The following is a 14,204-nucleotide window of genomic DNA, read 5'->3' as shown; positions in this document are numbered from 1 at the left end:
TGGAAGGAAATTGCAGGATTCTAATTTGCTCGACTGCAGGCAATTCCTATCGCGATGCAACTTTTTTTTTTCCTCTCCGATCAGGAGTATGAAAGACAGACGGAGAGAGAATGAGAGAGAAGCACTTTTCACGGTAATAATTACCTCTTCAATCCCACCAACACCCGTTCAATTTTTATCTCGTAATCCCTTCGATATAAATGTTCTATGTAGAACGATCTCTTCCATTTCACTTTTTAACTACGCGACATAACGATTTCCTTTTTATTTAATCTTCGCTAAATTGTCATTAATCGTCATCGTTACTGTTCGGTGACTTTTTCCGATTATTTAATAATTGTCATACGTATATTGCAATACAAAGATAATCTTAGATTGTCGAATAAAGCCGCTTGGCCGCGCAAATGAAATGGAGAACGCAGAACGCGCGATATAATTTAAAATCTTTATCTTCGGTAAAAAAAAAAAAGAAAAAAAAATAAAAAAGAAGAAAGAAATGTCGATAGCAGCTGGCTGAAAGAACGCGTTTCAATAACGATTCGTATCTCCTCTCTTTACGTAAAAAAAATCTCCGAGAAGAAGGATGGCCCCCTCGCGAAGCTGCTTTTTATGCGAGCTAGGTCGAAGTCACCCATGTCGAAATGTTTCAATGCGAAAATCCTCCGCTAAAGAAGCTGGCAACGTAAATCCTCGGGCGGGAGTAAATACCGAGAAAACGATCGTAAAAAAGAAAGAAGAGCGGGAAGATAAAGTTTGGGGGGAGGCCGGGCGAATGTTTGATAGAAAAAAATATTGCGCTCGTTCGACGTCAGTCACTCGTTGCCCTGCGGCACAAGCGGCCCTTCCGCATGTCGAAAAATCTCATTAGAGCAACGTATCTATAGGGAGGCAGTGAAATTGTGCATTCCATCTAGATCATAAATTCCCTGCAAGGCTCGAAATTGAATTTCGGATTTATTTTATCTTAGCAGAAATTTTGTAAAATTAACGACATCTTGTTCCGCGATTTTTCTTCATCCTCGACGAATCTTCTAATCCCTTTAAAGGTATCCGTTTATTCGAAAGTCGACGTTACAGTTAACGTAAGTAGATCGGTGCAATACAGTGGCGAGGCGAAAGGAGCACGAACGCTAGCGCGTGTTACGTAAAGGAAGCACGATGTGCACTGGCGAAGTATCCACTTGTAAAAAAAGGAAGTGGAAAAAAAGAAGAAACGACCTGAAACGAAAGTGTCGGCCATCCTCGAAGCACTTTCTTTTTACGGACTTCTCTTTCGAAAGGGCAGAAGTTGTTCGTAATCTCTTAACATTTTCGACGTCTTACCATTAATACTTACTAAACTTTTTTTTTTCTTTTTTAACTTAAATACATTTATATTATTATTTAACGAAAGCCACAGTGCACGAATTAATTGTGAAGATGTAGATTTTATTTTCGACGGGCTAGATCGGTTCAAAAAAAATTATATTTTGACAGATATTTTTTTTTTTTTTTTGGAGAAAGTTATGCAATAATTGAGATTTAATCGATGTCGTTACACATAGGTTTAAAAACTGTTAATTAATTTATTGTAATATAATATTGAACGTTGCGGTAATTACATCGTTTAACGACCGTAACAGCTTGCATTGTTAGCTCAACTACCGGTAGTATTACAACTAATACAAGGAATATCCACTTTCTACAGTGACCTAAATCACCGTTACCTTAGCGAGTAATAGATCCTTCAAATGCTGTCGATGACGCAAACTCACCCGCTTATTGTATAGAATATTACACAGTTTCTTCTAAGATTATTTATCTTCTCTAATAGATCTTATAGTTAAACATTACTATTAATCAGTGTTTTAAACACAATTAGTAAGTAATTCACAACTAAATTAAGAATAATTACACTTTAAACATTTAAGAATATTTTATAACTGCGATTACAAAATACATTACGTATTTATTTGGCTTTCTTTTTCTTAAATTTAAAATAAAATTATTATTATATTTTTAGAACACTGTATTTTCTAAGAATATTTTAATTTACGAATAACAGTAGATTGAAGAGCAATATTGCGATGCTATTTATACAGAACGCATTTTCTTTCTTATTACGATAAATTATCTGCTAAATAAAAAAAAAAGAAAATAAAAAGCGATATAAATATCGAATGCCGTAACTTTCGCGCTGATATTAACGTTTTATTGGCCTCGGACACGCGTAAATATCGATTCGATTCCGATAAACTTTAATAGACACGGAGAAACTCGATTGAGAAACATTCTTTCCCAAGACAGTCGTTAGCGGAAGAGGAGGTTGCCTCGTAAAAATGCGAAAGAAGATATTGCACCTTGGTATTGTCAATCTTTAAAGTGGTTCACATAGTTTGCACAACCGACAATCATGGATATTACAGCTATTGTCCCGTGAACCCTTTGGCTCCGAAGTGAGCTTTGTTACGTTTTATTCAACTTCTCTTACCGCGGCTATCGTTGCCGCAGTTCGCCCTTTCTATTTCCATTTTTTTTTTCCTCCGTACTCCGAAAGAATACATTTTAGCAACGTTTTCAGTTTTTATATATTTTTAAAACTGATTACGTTGAACGTCGCTTTTGCAACAATGCCGCGCAACTTTTCTATTTCATTTTATTTTATTTTATTTTATTTAATAATGGAAAAGTCATTATTAACGAATATGCGCCACGTATGAAACGTTATTTTGCCAGATTTCTCAATCCATTCGGAACAGATATTTTCTTTGAACGCGACACTCTCTCCTCGCCTCTCGCGATTGTCTGGTAAACAGGAAGAATATTATATCTCACAATAGGACAATCATCTCACGGCGAAATCACTTCCGCGGCAATTCAGGGAGGAAAACGACGCGGTTGAAAGATCGGATTCGTCGGCAAAACGACCGGAGTAATCTCAAGTAAATGCACATCGGGTCGAAAGATATGAAATCCAGTTAAAACTGAGCCAAACCGAAAATAACGCAGCGTATCTGATTAAAATGTATTATTAACTTACAAACGGCGCACCATCCCGGCGAACTCTATTTCTTTTCGTTTATATCTCGGAATTAAATGCATCACTTTTAGAGCTCGCTTTTTAATCAATACGCCAATAGCTCTGACATCTGAATCGCTTGCGGGAATTGCGGGATAAGAAATATCGGCGAAAGAAGAATTGGCAGAGTGCAGCGCGCGCGTGCGAGATGTACAGGGAGGTTAATGCATTTAGAATTGAACGTAAGCTCCGTAGGAGCTTTCGGCACGAAAGCTACCACGGGCCGGACGAGAGAAAAAGATGGTGCCCCGAGAAAACTGGCTGCGACTAAACCCGGTTTAAATTCTCATCTCGTTACCGTCGCGTACTCCTTCATCTCTGATGTCTAAATACGCCTCGCTGGACTATCTGTAATCGCAACGTTTCATTCTTTCCCAAGCTTAAATTGTAGCGCCTCTCGCGATCAGATATATCTGCAGGTTTATTTTTTTAAACAGAATTGGTCTACTTTTGACGTAAAGCTCTTCTATCTGATATCGAAGACGGATCAGCCGTTCTTCATCGAATAAATACATCGATTACATTTTATCAAACGTTATCTTATTATACGTAACGTAGTTTTTAAAAAAATATTTTAAAATATAATAAATTATTTATTATAATTTTTTTTTTTTATTAATATGAGAATTGTAAAACAATTTTGGCATAATTAAAAGTTAAGACAAAGGAGATTATTTTATCACATAATTTATTAATAAAATACAGTAATTGAGCTCAACGTGTTTTAATCATAGTAGTTAATCACAGCTGTTTGAAAGATAATCGAAAAATAAAAACGTCGGGCACACGTGAAGCCTCATATATACCTATATATATATATATATATTTACAATAAATGTTCTACTGCTCATTAAAACGGACTTCTGATTAGATTGCCGTTATAGACGTAAGTTGAGGTCGGCCGATAAGGCAAGAATTGCGTCGTAGGCCAGGAAACTTTATTCCGGCTCCCTTGTCGCGGGACTATAAAAAATGATCATCGTTCCGGTGTCGTGCACCTTCCGCGAAGTCTCGCTCGCTTACGCGCCGTCTTTTATCTTTCTAAGTTTATTCTATTGTTAGAGAGTGCACTTCGGAGGCAACTGTACCAGAACGCCGACTCTCCTCTTTGTCCGAGCTTGATTCAGAGAGCTCCGTGACCTGCCGTTATGCGCGATGAAATGTCGCGCGACGTTTACGGGGGGAAAAGCGCACGCCGTAATGCAGGCCATCGAGTTTTTCCGTGACTTTAATTTTGTAACCAAGAGAGAGAGAGAGAGAGAAAGAGAGAGGGAGGGAGTGAGAGAGAGAGAGAGAGAAAGAGAGAGAGAGAGGAAAAGTGTACATCGGGAAATGTTGCGAGGCGTCAGCTTCCTTCTCGTGCGTCCTTGACCCGCAGCTGTGCTGAATTCTCTGATTTCACCTGGGGGATTATGAAACAGTAGTAAAGTAATGCCGGCAAACAGTACGAGAATTAACGATGATAAATAATGCATTTTAATTGTTTTGCATAAACAATAAAATTTTGCAAGCGGTGATGAATAAATAATAAATCTTGTTTCGAATAAAGTTCGGTGAGAAAATTGCTGGTTATTAGTAAGGAAAAATAAAGGGAGGGTATTTAACGAAATCAAGAGAGATTGTTAATCGATATAATTTACTTACTTCGCCGCTTTTGTTCATTTAGATGAGATTTGTTGAGAAAATACACACGCAAGTATTTGAGAAGCAAATATTGCTTTATAGTTCGACAAGTACAACAGCGCGAAATCGGAGCAAAACACATTCTCGCAAATAATACAACTTTATCCGACGGGGAACATTTATGGGTGATGCGTGCGCAAGTAGTAAGTTCCGCGATCTAGTCAGACCGTCTGCAGCGAAGAGCAAGCCTTCTATTGCGTTTAAAAGCGTGCTTTTATTGTGTTCAGCCTTTAAAGGTATTATTATATATAATACATAATTTCTCGCTATCTATTCTTGCTCAGAAATACACTTAAAGTATTTGTTATTAAAAAAAAAAAAGAAAAAAAAAATAGCATTTAAGTGTTGATAATGGCGAAATAGTAGAAATTAGGAATGAAACCTAGGAACGTAACAGCGTTATTCAGAACAATGACATATTGCGATTGTGGAGCATATCGGCAGGTGATTAGAATAACTGCGGCGCGTGTGTTGAAGTATCTCGAGCTCGTGCCGCGAGTCTCAAGGTGAGGCTCACTTAAGCGTAAGGAAATGAGACGCGAACTCGTCGTAATTAAGAACCGGCGCAAGAAACGCGCGGAGAACGAAGGACGAAGGAAACGGTTAAGGGATATAGGTCTGGAAACGCGGAGGTAGGGGGTCGCGTCGGCCGACTGGAAGTTTAACGAACTCGAACAAAGAGAAGGAGCCTTCAGCAACGAGGGACGAGGATTGACGAATGGGATGCTGCTGGCGCTAGCTCTGCCTCCGCCAGGTTAGAGCGGAGGGTGCGCGCGTACATTTTCTCTCTCATTCTCGTCCTATCTTTTCAACCCTCTCGCTCCTCCACCCTCTCTCTCTCTCTCTCTCTCTCTCTCTCTCTCTCTCTCTCTCTCTCTCTCTCTCTCTCTCTCTCTCTCTTGCTTTTACTTTCTCGCTCTCTCTCATTCTCTCTCCATTTAAGCTATCGCGGAATAGCGGCAAGCCCCCGTGTATTACGAGAGCCAGCCACCCCCATAACACTACCCCTTGGTGCTGTATCGATCCATCGCGGTGCCGGCTTCGAGGTCTCCCTCCACCGCCGACGCCGGAGACTTTGGCGTTGTGCGACGCGTCGCGTCGCGTCGCGTCGCGTGGCGGGATTGCTTGAACAAAGGAAACGTGACGGTGCCGTGGAACCTCCGCGGCGTTTCTTTGTTTCCTGTCGGAGATCCGCGTCTTTCTCGGTCGTCGCGTGCTCTCCGGGCGAAAAAAAATCCCGACACGGCGCGATTCCGCGTTACAAAGTTTGTGCCTCTCCGTGAAAAAGTCTCCTTCGTTCTCTTGTTAATTAAAAGTTACAACGCTCAACATGTAACGCGAATTTGAAATCGTTATTATTAACAGGTTTCGACTTTACTTTAACTACGTTAGATAACTCGGCGATATATTCAGGAATTGTCGGCTATTGTGCTACCTCAGTTGGCTCAGCCAACAGTTCAAGCTTTGCTGGCCTTTGTTAGCCTTTCTCCGCTAAAATAACATTCGTCGAGGAATTACTGGCTAACTCGGAATTCTTAATGGCGATTTAACAATTGTAGAGTATACTAAATGTCGTTAAAAAAAAATTGCGTTTTAAGTCTATCAGAGATTTACAGATTTCGAAGCTGATTGATGCCAATTTAAATAGGAATTTGACGAAATCTGTAAAAAAAAAAAAAATTTAACTAATAGGATTCAAATAAAATTGCATTTTGTAAAATTTCGCGTTCAATGCATTAGCCAGGACAAATGGAGAACTCGCTTAGCGATATATAAACAGACGTCTAATTTAAACATAGCATCGAGTAGCATTATCGAAGTTTCATTCTCATCCTTTCTGACTCGAGCGGTCTTTAGAAATATACTAACAAATTTCAATGAACTTTTACATTTAATTCAAAGTATACAGCTACGTTTCTCTTTGCATATTAAAGAGCCTGCATTAAAGAGGATCTCTATCGCGGCACGAATAAAGAAACCGCCAAGTAGAGAGACGTATACTTCGTTCAACTTCCTTTGTCCTAAAGAAAATTTCGCGATTTGTTTCTATGCGATTAAAAAAAAAAAAAAAAAAAAAAGAACCACCATGTTTCGCGTATTTATTTGAAATAAAGATCTCCGCAAAGAGTATCTTAAAAAAAGGAAAATGTTGAAAGCTTCGAAAAGCGTGTAAGAGTTTAAAATACATCCGAGAGGTCGGAATCCAGTTAGCCGCGTAGACGTGCTACGTCGTCACATCTAACGTATTAAGCTCGCGTCCTAAATAGGGCGGAGGATCGCACTTGACACGTTAACACGGCATTACTCGCGGCGGTGTATGTTGAATGCAACGTGAGCGCGATACGGAATGAGCGCGGGTATCGCGCGCACTCGCCCCGACGTTTTGTCGAGCGAGACAAATGGATCCTTTTGGAACATTGACTACCGGGAACGTATTTGCCAGCCGCTACTCCGCCGACGGAATTGTTTTGTCGGCTTAAAGCGCCGGCCAGGGTGTTTTGTTCGGATCAGCGGCTCGAGCGTTTCTCTTGTTCCGCGTCCGCGGAACCTATTCTGACAACGTACGTACGTACGTCCGCCGCGTGTGCACTTCCGCTTGAATCCTGCGATTTAACGTTCGTTAGAAAGGAACACGCGCTCATTAAGCGAAACTAACCCAGTTTTGGCGTCGTCCAAGTTGAAGCCGGTTTTGCTATAATTAACATAAAAACGTTTAAAATCAATGAATATATATGTATATGTATATACTACCTATATATATTATATATATATATATATATATATATATATATATACATATATATACATATATTGGAAAAAAGAAAAAAAAGGGACGATCACAGTGCGAGTGAAAGCGTTATTCACAAAGGGACGAGGGCGTATATCCTAGAGATAGCACTCGCCTTAGCAGATCCATTAAAGCACCCTCGCCGAGCTTTTACCCTCCTGTATAACGTTCTTGCATATAAGAGCACGTCAAAGGGCACACCTATTTTATCTCGTTTGATTAAACGTTTCGAATTTCGAGCTACGTCCGCCGCGTAGTCGGCATAATCGAACGCGGGTATACCAAATGACAAATTCGCGCGGTATTTCCAACGCGATAATAGGCGGAATTTTTAAACGAAACCGCTGCATTAAATGCTCCCTTTTGCGCTCGAAGCGGCACACGTTATACGTCTCATTAAACGAGCAGCTCGCTTTTGCACGAAACGCATTACCTGCGGCATAATTAACTGCGGATCGGCGGTTAGAAGAGACGGGCGATTCTAGCGAGAGGACTTTTTTGCCTAACTAATTTTATCGTGACTGTGACTTCGACGCAAAAACAGACGGCCGCTTTTCCGCATATCGTGACGAATCTTTATTTCACTCGATTACAGTCGCGATCTTTCTTATTACATAATGCACAGCTCGGAGCACGGCTCGCGGCGATAATGATCGGGCGACCGGGAGTACGATCGCACGAAGCGCGAATCGCGTAACGCGTACTTTTGCGCGACACGTAAGAGATGGGCCTCCTCGCTCGAGCGACGAGCGCAACAAATCGCTCGTTTCCTGCCGTGCGCGAGCGAGAAAGTTCATTCCTCCGTCGTCGTGCATTCCACGCGAGGCACGACGGCGACGTTTACAGCGACGGGAAAATAACGGGTCTCCGACGAGTCTTTCTCGCGCGAGACCAATCTGAGCTTCGTTCCGTCTTCTCGTTTGTTTCTTCTCTTTATCACGCACTTGCGCAAATTGTGAGTCAACGTTTCGCGAATATTTTCCATTAGTGATGGAAAAAAAAGTGTACTCACTGTAAGCTTATGTCGCGTCCCAACAAATCGCTCTCTGCCTCGTATAGTTCTCCATTTCGTTTATCGGAATTTCAATTGGATTGCGCGTCTCTCGTTAAAAATCCCTTGCTTCAAAACCGAATGTACCTTGCCTGCCGATTACTTTGTTTGCTCTCGGTGACACATGTGAGCCCGTATCGGATCGATTATTGCGAATCTGCTTTATCTCGCACGTAATGGTGATTAATGTATTACGCGCCGCGAATTCGCGATCTATTTATATCACTTTGCGCCATGATTGCGGAGATAAAGTAAAAAATTACGGGAATAACGTTATTATTACGGATACGGTGCCGCGTCGCATGATATGACGAATGAATAGCCCAAGTGTGGGCCGTGTGTTCGAACATGACGTCTCGCGTGCCGCGGACTCCGTGCAACATGCGTTTCCGTGCCGATAAGATTGATAAGGTCTTGGAATGGTGGGATCGCGGCCTGAGCTCGTTTACGCCCAAAGTATCAGCACGTTCGGTTCACTTCTCACTTAATCGTGCCACGCCACCCGTCACTCGTGCCATTTAATTATTTGTCATAGCGTGACAACGCGACAGCCATCAGTTTCGATCAAGGAACAATAATGCCTGGTAAGTGACGTTGAGCACTATAAAATTGCGAAATACATAGAGAATAAAGGCAGCAACGGTGAAATCACAAAGTTATTAAGTTTAATAAGTTAATAATAAATTTAAAATTAAATTTACTTTACTTATAATCGTATAGTTAATTTGAAAAGAAAAAATTGTATTACATCAAGATAATAATTAATTAAAAGAAATATATTAAAATAGTAGAATATTTCGATAAATATGAACGATAAGCGTGATAAGCCGACGTGGAAGTCAATTATCTTTTCTCGTTATCTTAAATTTTTCTTTCTACGATACGTGATGTAATCAAGTTCATGTAACAATCGCTGTAACGTTAACGATTACCCGCTTACTTCGTTATCTTAAAAAAATATAATTTTTTTTTCTTCTTTTTATGATAGAAAGTATAATAAAATCTGCTTAACGGTCACTAGGTATAACGGTGTTAACGATTACTCATTTATTTGCTTGCCCGCGAGAAGTAATCGATACGATAAAAAGCCCTGCGATAACTAATCAGTTGGAGTGTTAAAGTGTGCTTTCCCGTAAGCGTCGCGAGCTTTCGATGATTTCTGTCGTAGGGTTTAGATGGGTCAGATGGCCGGTGTCTTACGGCGATCGTAACATGCTCATCTCTATCGGTCGGGATCTGGACGGCATGAATCTCGTCGTAGGTCGCGCTATGCACATGGGTGACATGATACCAGCGAAGGTGAAGCCAGACCACAGTGTCGCCTACATATGCCACGGGGGCACCGAGCACATAAAGCACGATTTCGAGGTATCACCGATCGCGGTAGACGAGAGTCCCTTCGTTATTTCGCACGTCGAGTCGGGATTTCCCAGTAAAACTCCGCTTCCCTTCCAATTACGCGAAATGAAGTTCCAATTACGCGCCGCTGTCGATCGAACGCCATCAATCGCGCGTTGGTTATTTTCATTCGGTTTATCTTTCACACCCCTCGTAATTTCAATCAATCCGCAATTACGCAACGTTGCATTTTTGCGCGTCCCTATATAGAACGCAGAAACGCATCGGTTTCATAGTGCCACCGTGTCTTCCGCGCCTGTCTTGTAATAAAGCGAATTGAACTTGGTGAGATCTTACGTAACGCTCAATTTCTATCTTTACATCCTTGGCGCCTCTCGTTCCGGCGACGAGATAAGATTACGACCGTGCGATCGGTGAGGTGTGTTAGTCATGGATATTTGCGCGATGATCATTTCAGAAACGATCGAGCACGTTTTATCGCGCTAACAAATCCCCACCGTGTCCCTCTATCACCGCGTCTCACCCATCTTTTCCTTCCGAGATCATAACTGATGTGATCTTATATACGAACGTTGTAGAAACGAAAAACACGAGCGTGGCAAAGGCAAAAGACTTACCGGTATTGATCGGCGGTGAGATTCGACGCATTACCCGAGTACATCCCTCCGATCTCGCGTTAAGCTAACCCTCTGTTTGCTTTTTGGCCGTGCACTTGGTGGCACCCGGTCGAATCAATTTCTTCTCGGCTTGGCTTACATGGCCGCGCGATCGCCCGCGAGTTAATCTACTTGCGCCGGGAAGAAAAGCGCGAGATGCGTCGCCTCGTTGGCCGGATTCGAAACCCTTTTCTCCCTTTCTTCGTCGCGCGGTACCAAACGAATGTAACTCGAAACAAGTCGGGTTTTGTACCTCAGGTATTGATGCCCGCCCATTTCAACTGGATCCGATCGGGTCACGGTCACGTACCGGAAAACGCGGTGGAGGCCGGAAGAACCATGAACGGGGAGATGCTTTACGTCGGCCGTACTTTCCATAACGGCGTTGTTTGTGTAGGAAAGGTATGTTAGACAGAGAACATATTACGTTAGGAATTACTAAAATCTATAATAAAATAAAATACAATAAGTGACAAATATTAATAATAAATTTAATAATAAAATTTATTAATAATTTAATAGTCAAATTTAATAATTTAATAATAAAACAAAATAGGTTTAATAAAAAAAAAAAAAAAGCAACAACGGCTTAGTCTGCTCGTCTGTTAAGCTCAACGAAATTGCGAATCTGTGAACGATTAGGAACATGCATATTTTTATCTCCTGATTGGCAGGTCCAGAGAAGTCACGGCGTTCTGTATATTCCGTTCGACGGTAAGGAAGTACCGTACAGAGAATATGAAGTCCTGGTGCAATGTTAAAACCCGTTCATCGTCTCCGTCGCATTGATACCGCGACGAAATACTTACAAAAATGGAACGAGCGTTTTATATTTATTTATACACATATTTACATGAAATAAAACATCGACGAGCTGAGTACACCGCAAATTGCGAATAACATTTCGAGTCACGTCGCCCTGTCTATTTACGAGGTTCTCCAGGCCGAAGTTAGATTAAAATTTTACAAAGTTGATGGCAGAGAGTCGCGAGTTCTTATCTACCCTCGCTTAAGTTCTATTAGTATGCAGAGAATGTAATTTATTGACGTTTAAATTAATGTGGAAGGAAAGGGCATAATCGGCTGTGTCAGGCCTACCCTATAACGACTATCACCGATGGCGCCATTTGCACCCTCTCTTGTAATTCTGAATCGTAATTACGGCTCAATTGCCATTTGTTACGTCACTTGGGTTTTTCCTTCGGCTTTTATTTCTGCGACGGCCAGCGACGAGGCCGTCGTACGTCGAGAGTGATTCAGCGGCGCGTAAAAGCGTGAGTCAGAAAGCACCGCCGATCACACACTGGAATTTCCAGAAGGGTTGTATCCCGCCACTTGCTTCCTGTAGTTCCCGCCGGAAAGCAAAGGCGTGTTGAATATTATTAAGTAATTAATTAAGTAAAGTAGATTTTTTATTCTATTTTTATCTAAATACGAGAGTTCATTAACGCTAAAAACGTTTCAAACCTTGCGCGATTGTGGCGTGAGGCCACTCGATAACTGTACGCATTTACTTAATCACTGGGGGTGAGCTGTGCGCGGAACGGCTCTCCCTGTTTTCTCGTCGGTGGCGATTCAATTTTCACGCTTCTCGACCGAGACCCACGCTCGAGATAAATCCCAGATGCAAATAAATATTGCCGGGTGCGCGCGGGAGACGGAATTAGAACCGCGAGCCGCTGCGACGCAACCAGTGGTCGTTTTCTACCGCTACACCCGATAGATACCGAGCACGTGGCCGTTGCGGCATTATATTCCCATGGCTGGCACGTGGCCGTTCGCTCCTCCGTCTTCTCCTCCTGCTCCTTCTTTTTTCACCCTCCTCGTCTAACACATTGTTCCGGGCCCGAGGCGGAGTTGTCAAAGGGGGTTGCGCTATTTAATATTTTGATCGAGGAAAAGCGCGCGTCCGCTTGAGGGGTAGAGGCAGGGAACCGGGAGGGAAGGGAAAAGAGGCTTGCCCACGTGCGACCGATCGTCCCCCTTTGATTAATTTCGGCTCGGATCGACTGGCACGAACGAGTACGAAACTCGACAAAGGAGCCCGGGGGCGAGCACGAGCGAGGAGGGACAAAATAAAATAAAAGAAAAAAAAATGGCAACAGCTGGCAGCGAGGCCAGAATCGGGCGGACAATGCTGCTTAAATCGAGGGTGAGCCACCCCTCTCGTTGCCGAGTCGTCGGCGCGAGTCGATTGACACGCGCGCGATCATCCTCGCGTGCTATGCGCGTTACGCTATAATCGGCGTTATAGATGCGAAGGGGGGCGACGTTTATTAGGCCGAGGGGCGGGGTGAGGCCGGTCCGACCGGAGAGAATTTTTAATGACGAGCATGATGATGCGAGATTACTTTTAACGAGCTCCGGGCCTCCAGCTAATCTCCAAGAGATTTCGTAACGAGATCTCTTCGAGCGACAATGCGATTAGATTTAACGCAGCTTTGCGCGACTGCTGTATATTATTCCGCGCTCGCGAGCCCGATACGACCCCAGATTTTTTAGGGAACCACCGGATACCTATATTTGGATTTGCAAACATTGACGAGGCGATTTTCGAGATAAGAAATCTTCCGGCTTCGATTTGCCGTTCGTTCTATCGCATCGATTTCCGTGATAACGGTGGAGGCGAATGGTGACTTATATCTCGAAATAAAAGACCGCATGCCGATCGTTTTCACATCTGTCCACAATTTTCATCGTTTCGTCTATCATACCTCCTTTGCGCTTAGTTGGATTCTTTCCGTCTTCTCTCTTTTTTTTTTTTTATTTTTTTTATTTTTACGTCTGTGGTTCGGACAGATCGCTGGTGCTCGCGTATCGTTCATATACTGACTCGATAGAGCCGCGCTTATTGCGGTTTACGTCAATCGTGAACGCATCGGTCGTCACGTTATCTGAGCGTAACAAGGGAAAACTCGTTACAGATATACCCACTCATAATATCCTTGTCCAACATGAAATTTTCGCCGATATTGCTTCTTACAATTCTATCTTTGATACATTTTCAGGACGTGTATATTCCGCGTGGCGTTTTAAAGTGGAACAAGTCTCTCTCTCTCTTTCTCTCTCTCTCTTTCAGGTCATAAAATAAATATCGCAAATGTATTTCTAAAAATCGTTCTTGCTAGAGGATCGATGTTCTGATAAGCGCGATTAATCTAGCTTGTTCCGATCGAGCGTTCGTATATAAAACGTAATATTGCACTGCGTCGCGCAAACGCGACACTTATTTGAGTAAACACGTTTTTTGGAAGCTGCACGGGTCACTCTGGATATCGAGTGACGAATCCCGTCGCATATGGCACGGCCGACAACACGGCGAGTAGAACCAGAACCAGGATCCGGGTTCGAGAGCGACAAGAAAGAGAGGACAGCTGGTCCCCCCGCTGCGCCGAGAGTGTACAGCGGCAGCTGCTGTATTGAGGACCGCCGATTCCATGATAGGGTGGGTCTATGACCGATATGTAAGGATAAAAGTGCAATCGCGACTGGTCCCGACAGTAATAAAATTCCGTTTTATTGAGTGGGTTTTCTGAAAACTCATAGTTTAAAATATACACATTTTCTAATTTTTTTGCTCGAAAGATATATAAATAATTACATTTAAAT

At 42.4% G+C, this 14,204-nt stretch overlaps 1 protein-coding gene across 1 annotated transcript; it reads left to right on the top strand.

The window, feature by feature from the left end:
• Positions 1-9,014: 9,014 nt before the first annotated feature.
• On the top strand, positions 9,015-11,485 carry LOC139101932 (natterin-3-like). Its single transcript, XM_070655459.1, has 4 exons — positions 9,015-9,164; positions 9,749-9,948; positions 10,854-10,997; positions 11,270-11,485. Exons 1-4 carry the CDS (start codon positions 9,158-9,160, stop codon positions 11,354-11,356), a joined length of 438 nt encoding a protein of 145 aa, XP_070511560.1. The 5' UTR covers positions 9,015-9,157; the 3' UTR covers positions 11,357-11,485.
• The last annotated feature ends 2,719 nt before the right edge of the window (positions 11,486-14,204 follow it).

Source organism: Cardiocondyla obscurior, linkage group LG01 (assembly GCF_019399895.1).
Source record: "Cardiocondyla obscurior isolate alpha-2009 linkage group LG01, Cobs3.1, whole genome shotgun sequence".
Lineage (NCBI taxonomy): Eukaryota > Metazoa > Arthropoda > Insecta > Hymenoptera > Formicidae > Cardiocondyla > Cardiocondyla obscurior.
Note: the sequence above shows the minus strand (reverse complement) of the source record. Positions and strands in the feature narration are given on the sequence as shown.

What these genes read in the sequence shown, in the direction of transcription:
- LOC139101932 (XM_070655459.1), top strand. An exon ending in ACATAAAGCACGATTTCGAG is followed by an intron (nt 9,949 to 10,853) that starts GTATCACCGATC and finishes TTTGTACCTCAG; the next exon opens with GTATTGATGCCCGCCCATTT. An exon ending in GCGTTGTTTGTGTAGGAAAG is followed by an intron (nt 10,998 to 11,269) that starts GTATGTTAGACA and finishes CCTGATTGGCAG; the next exon opens with GTCCAGAGAAGTCACGGCGT.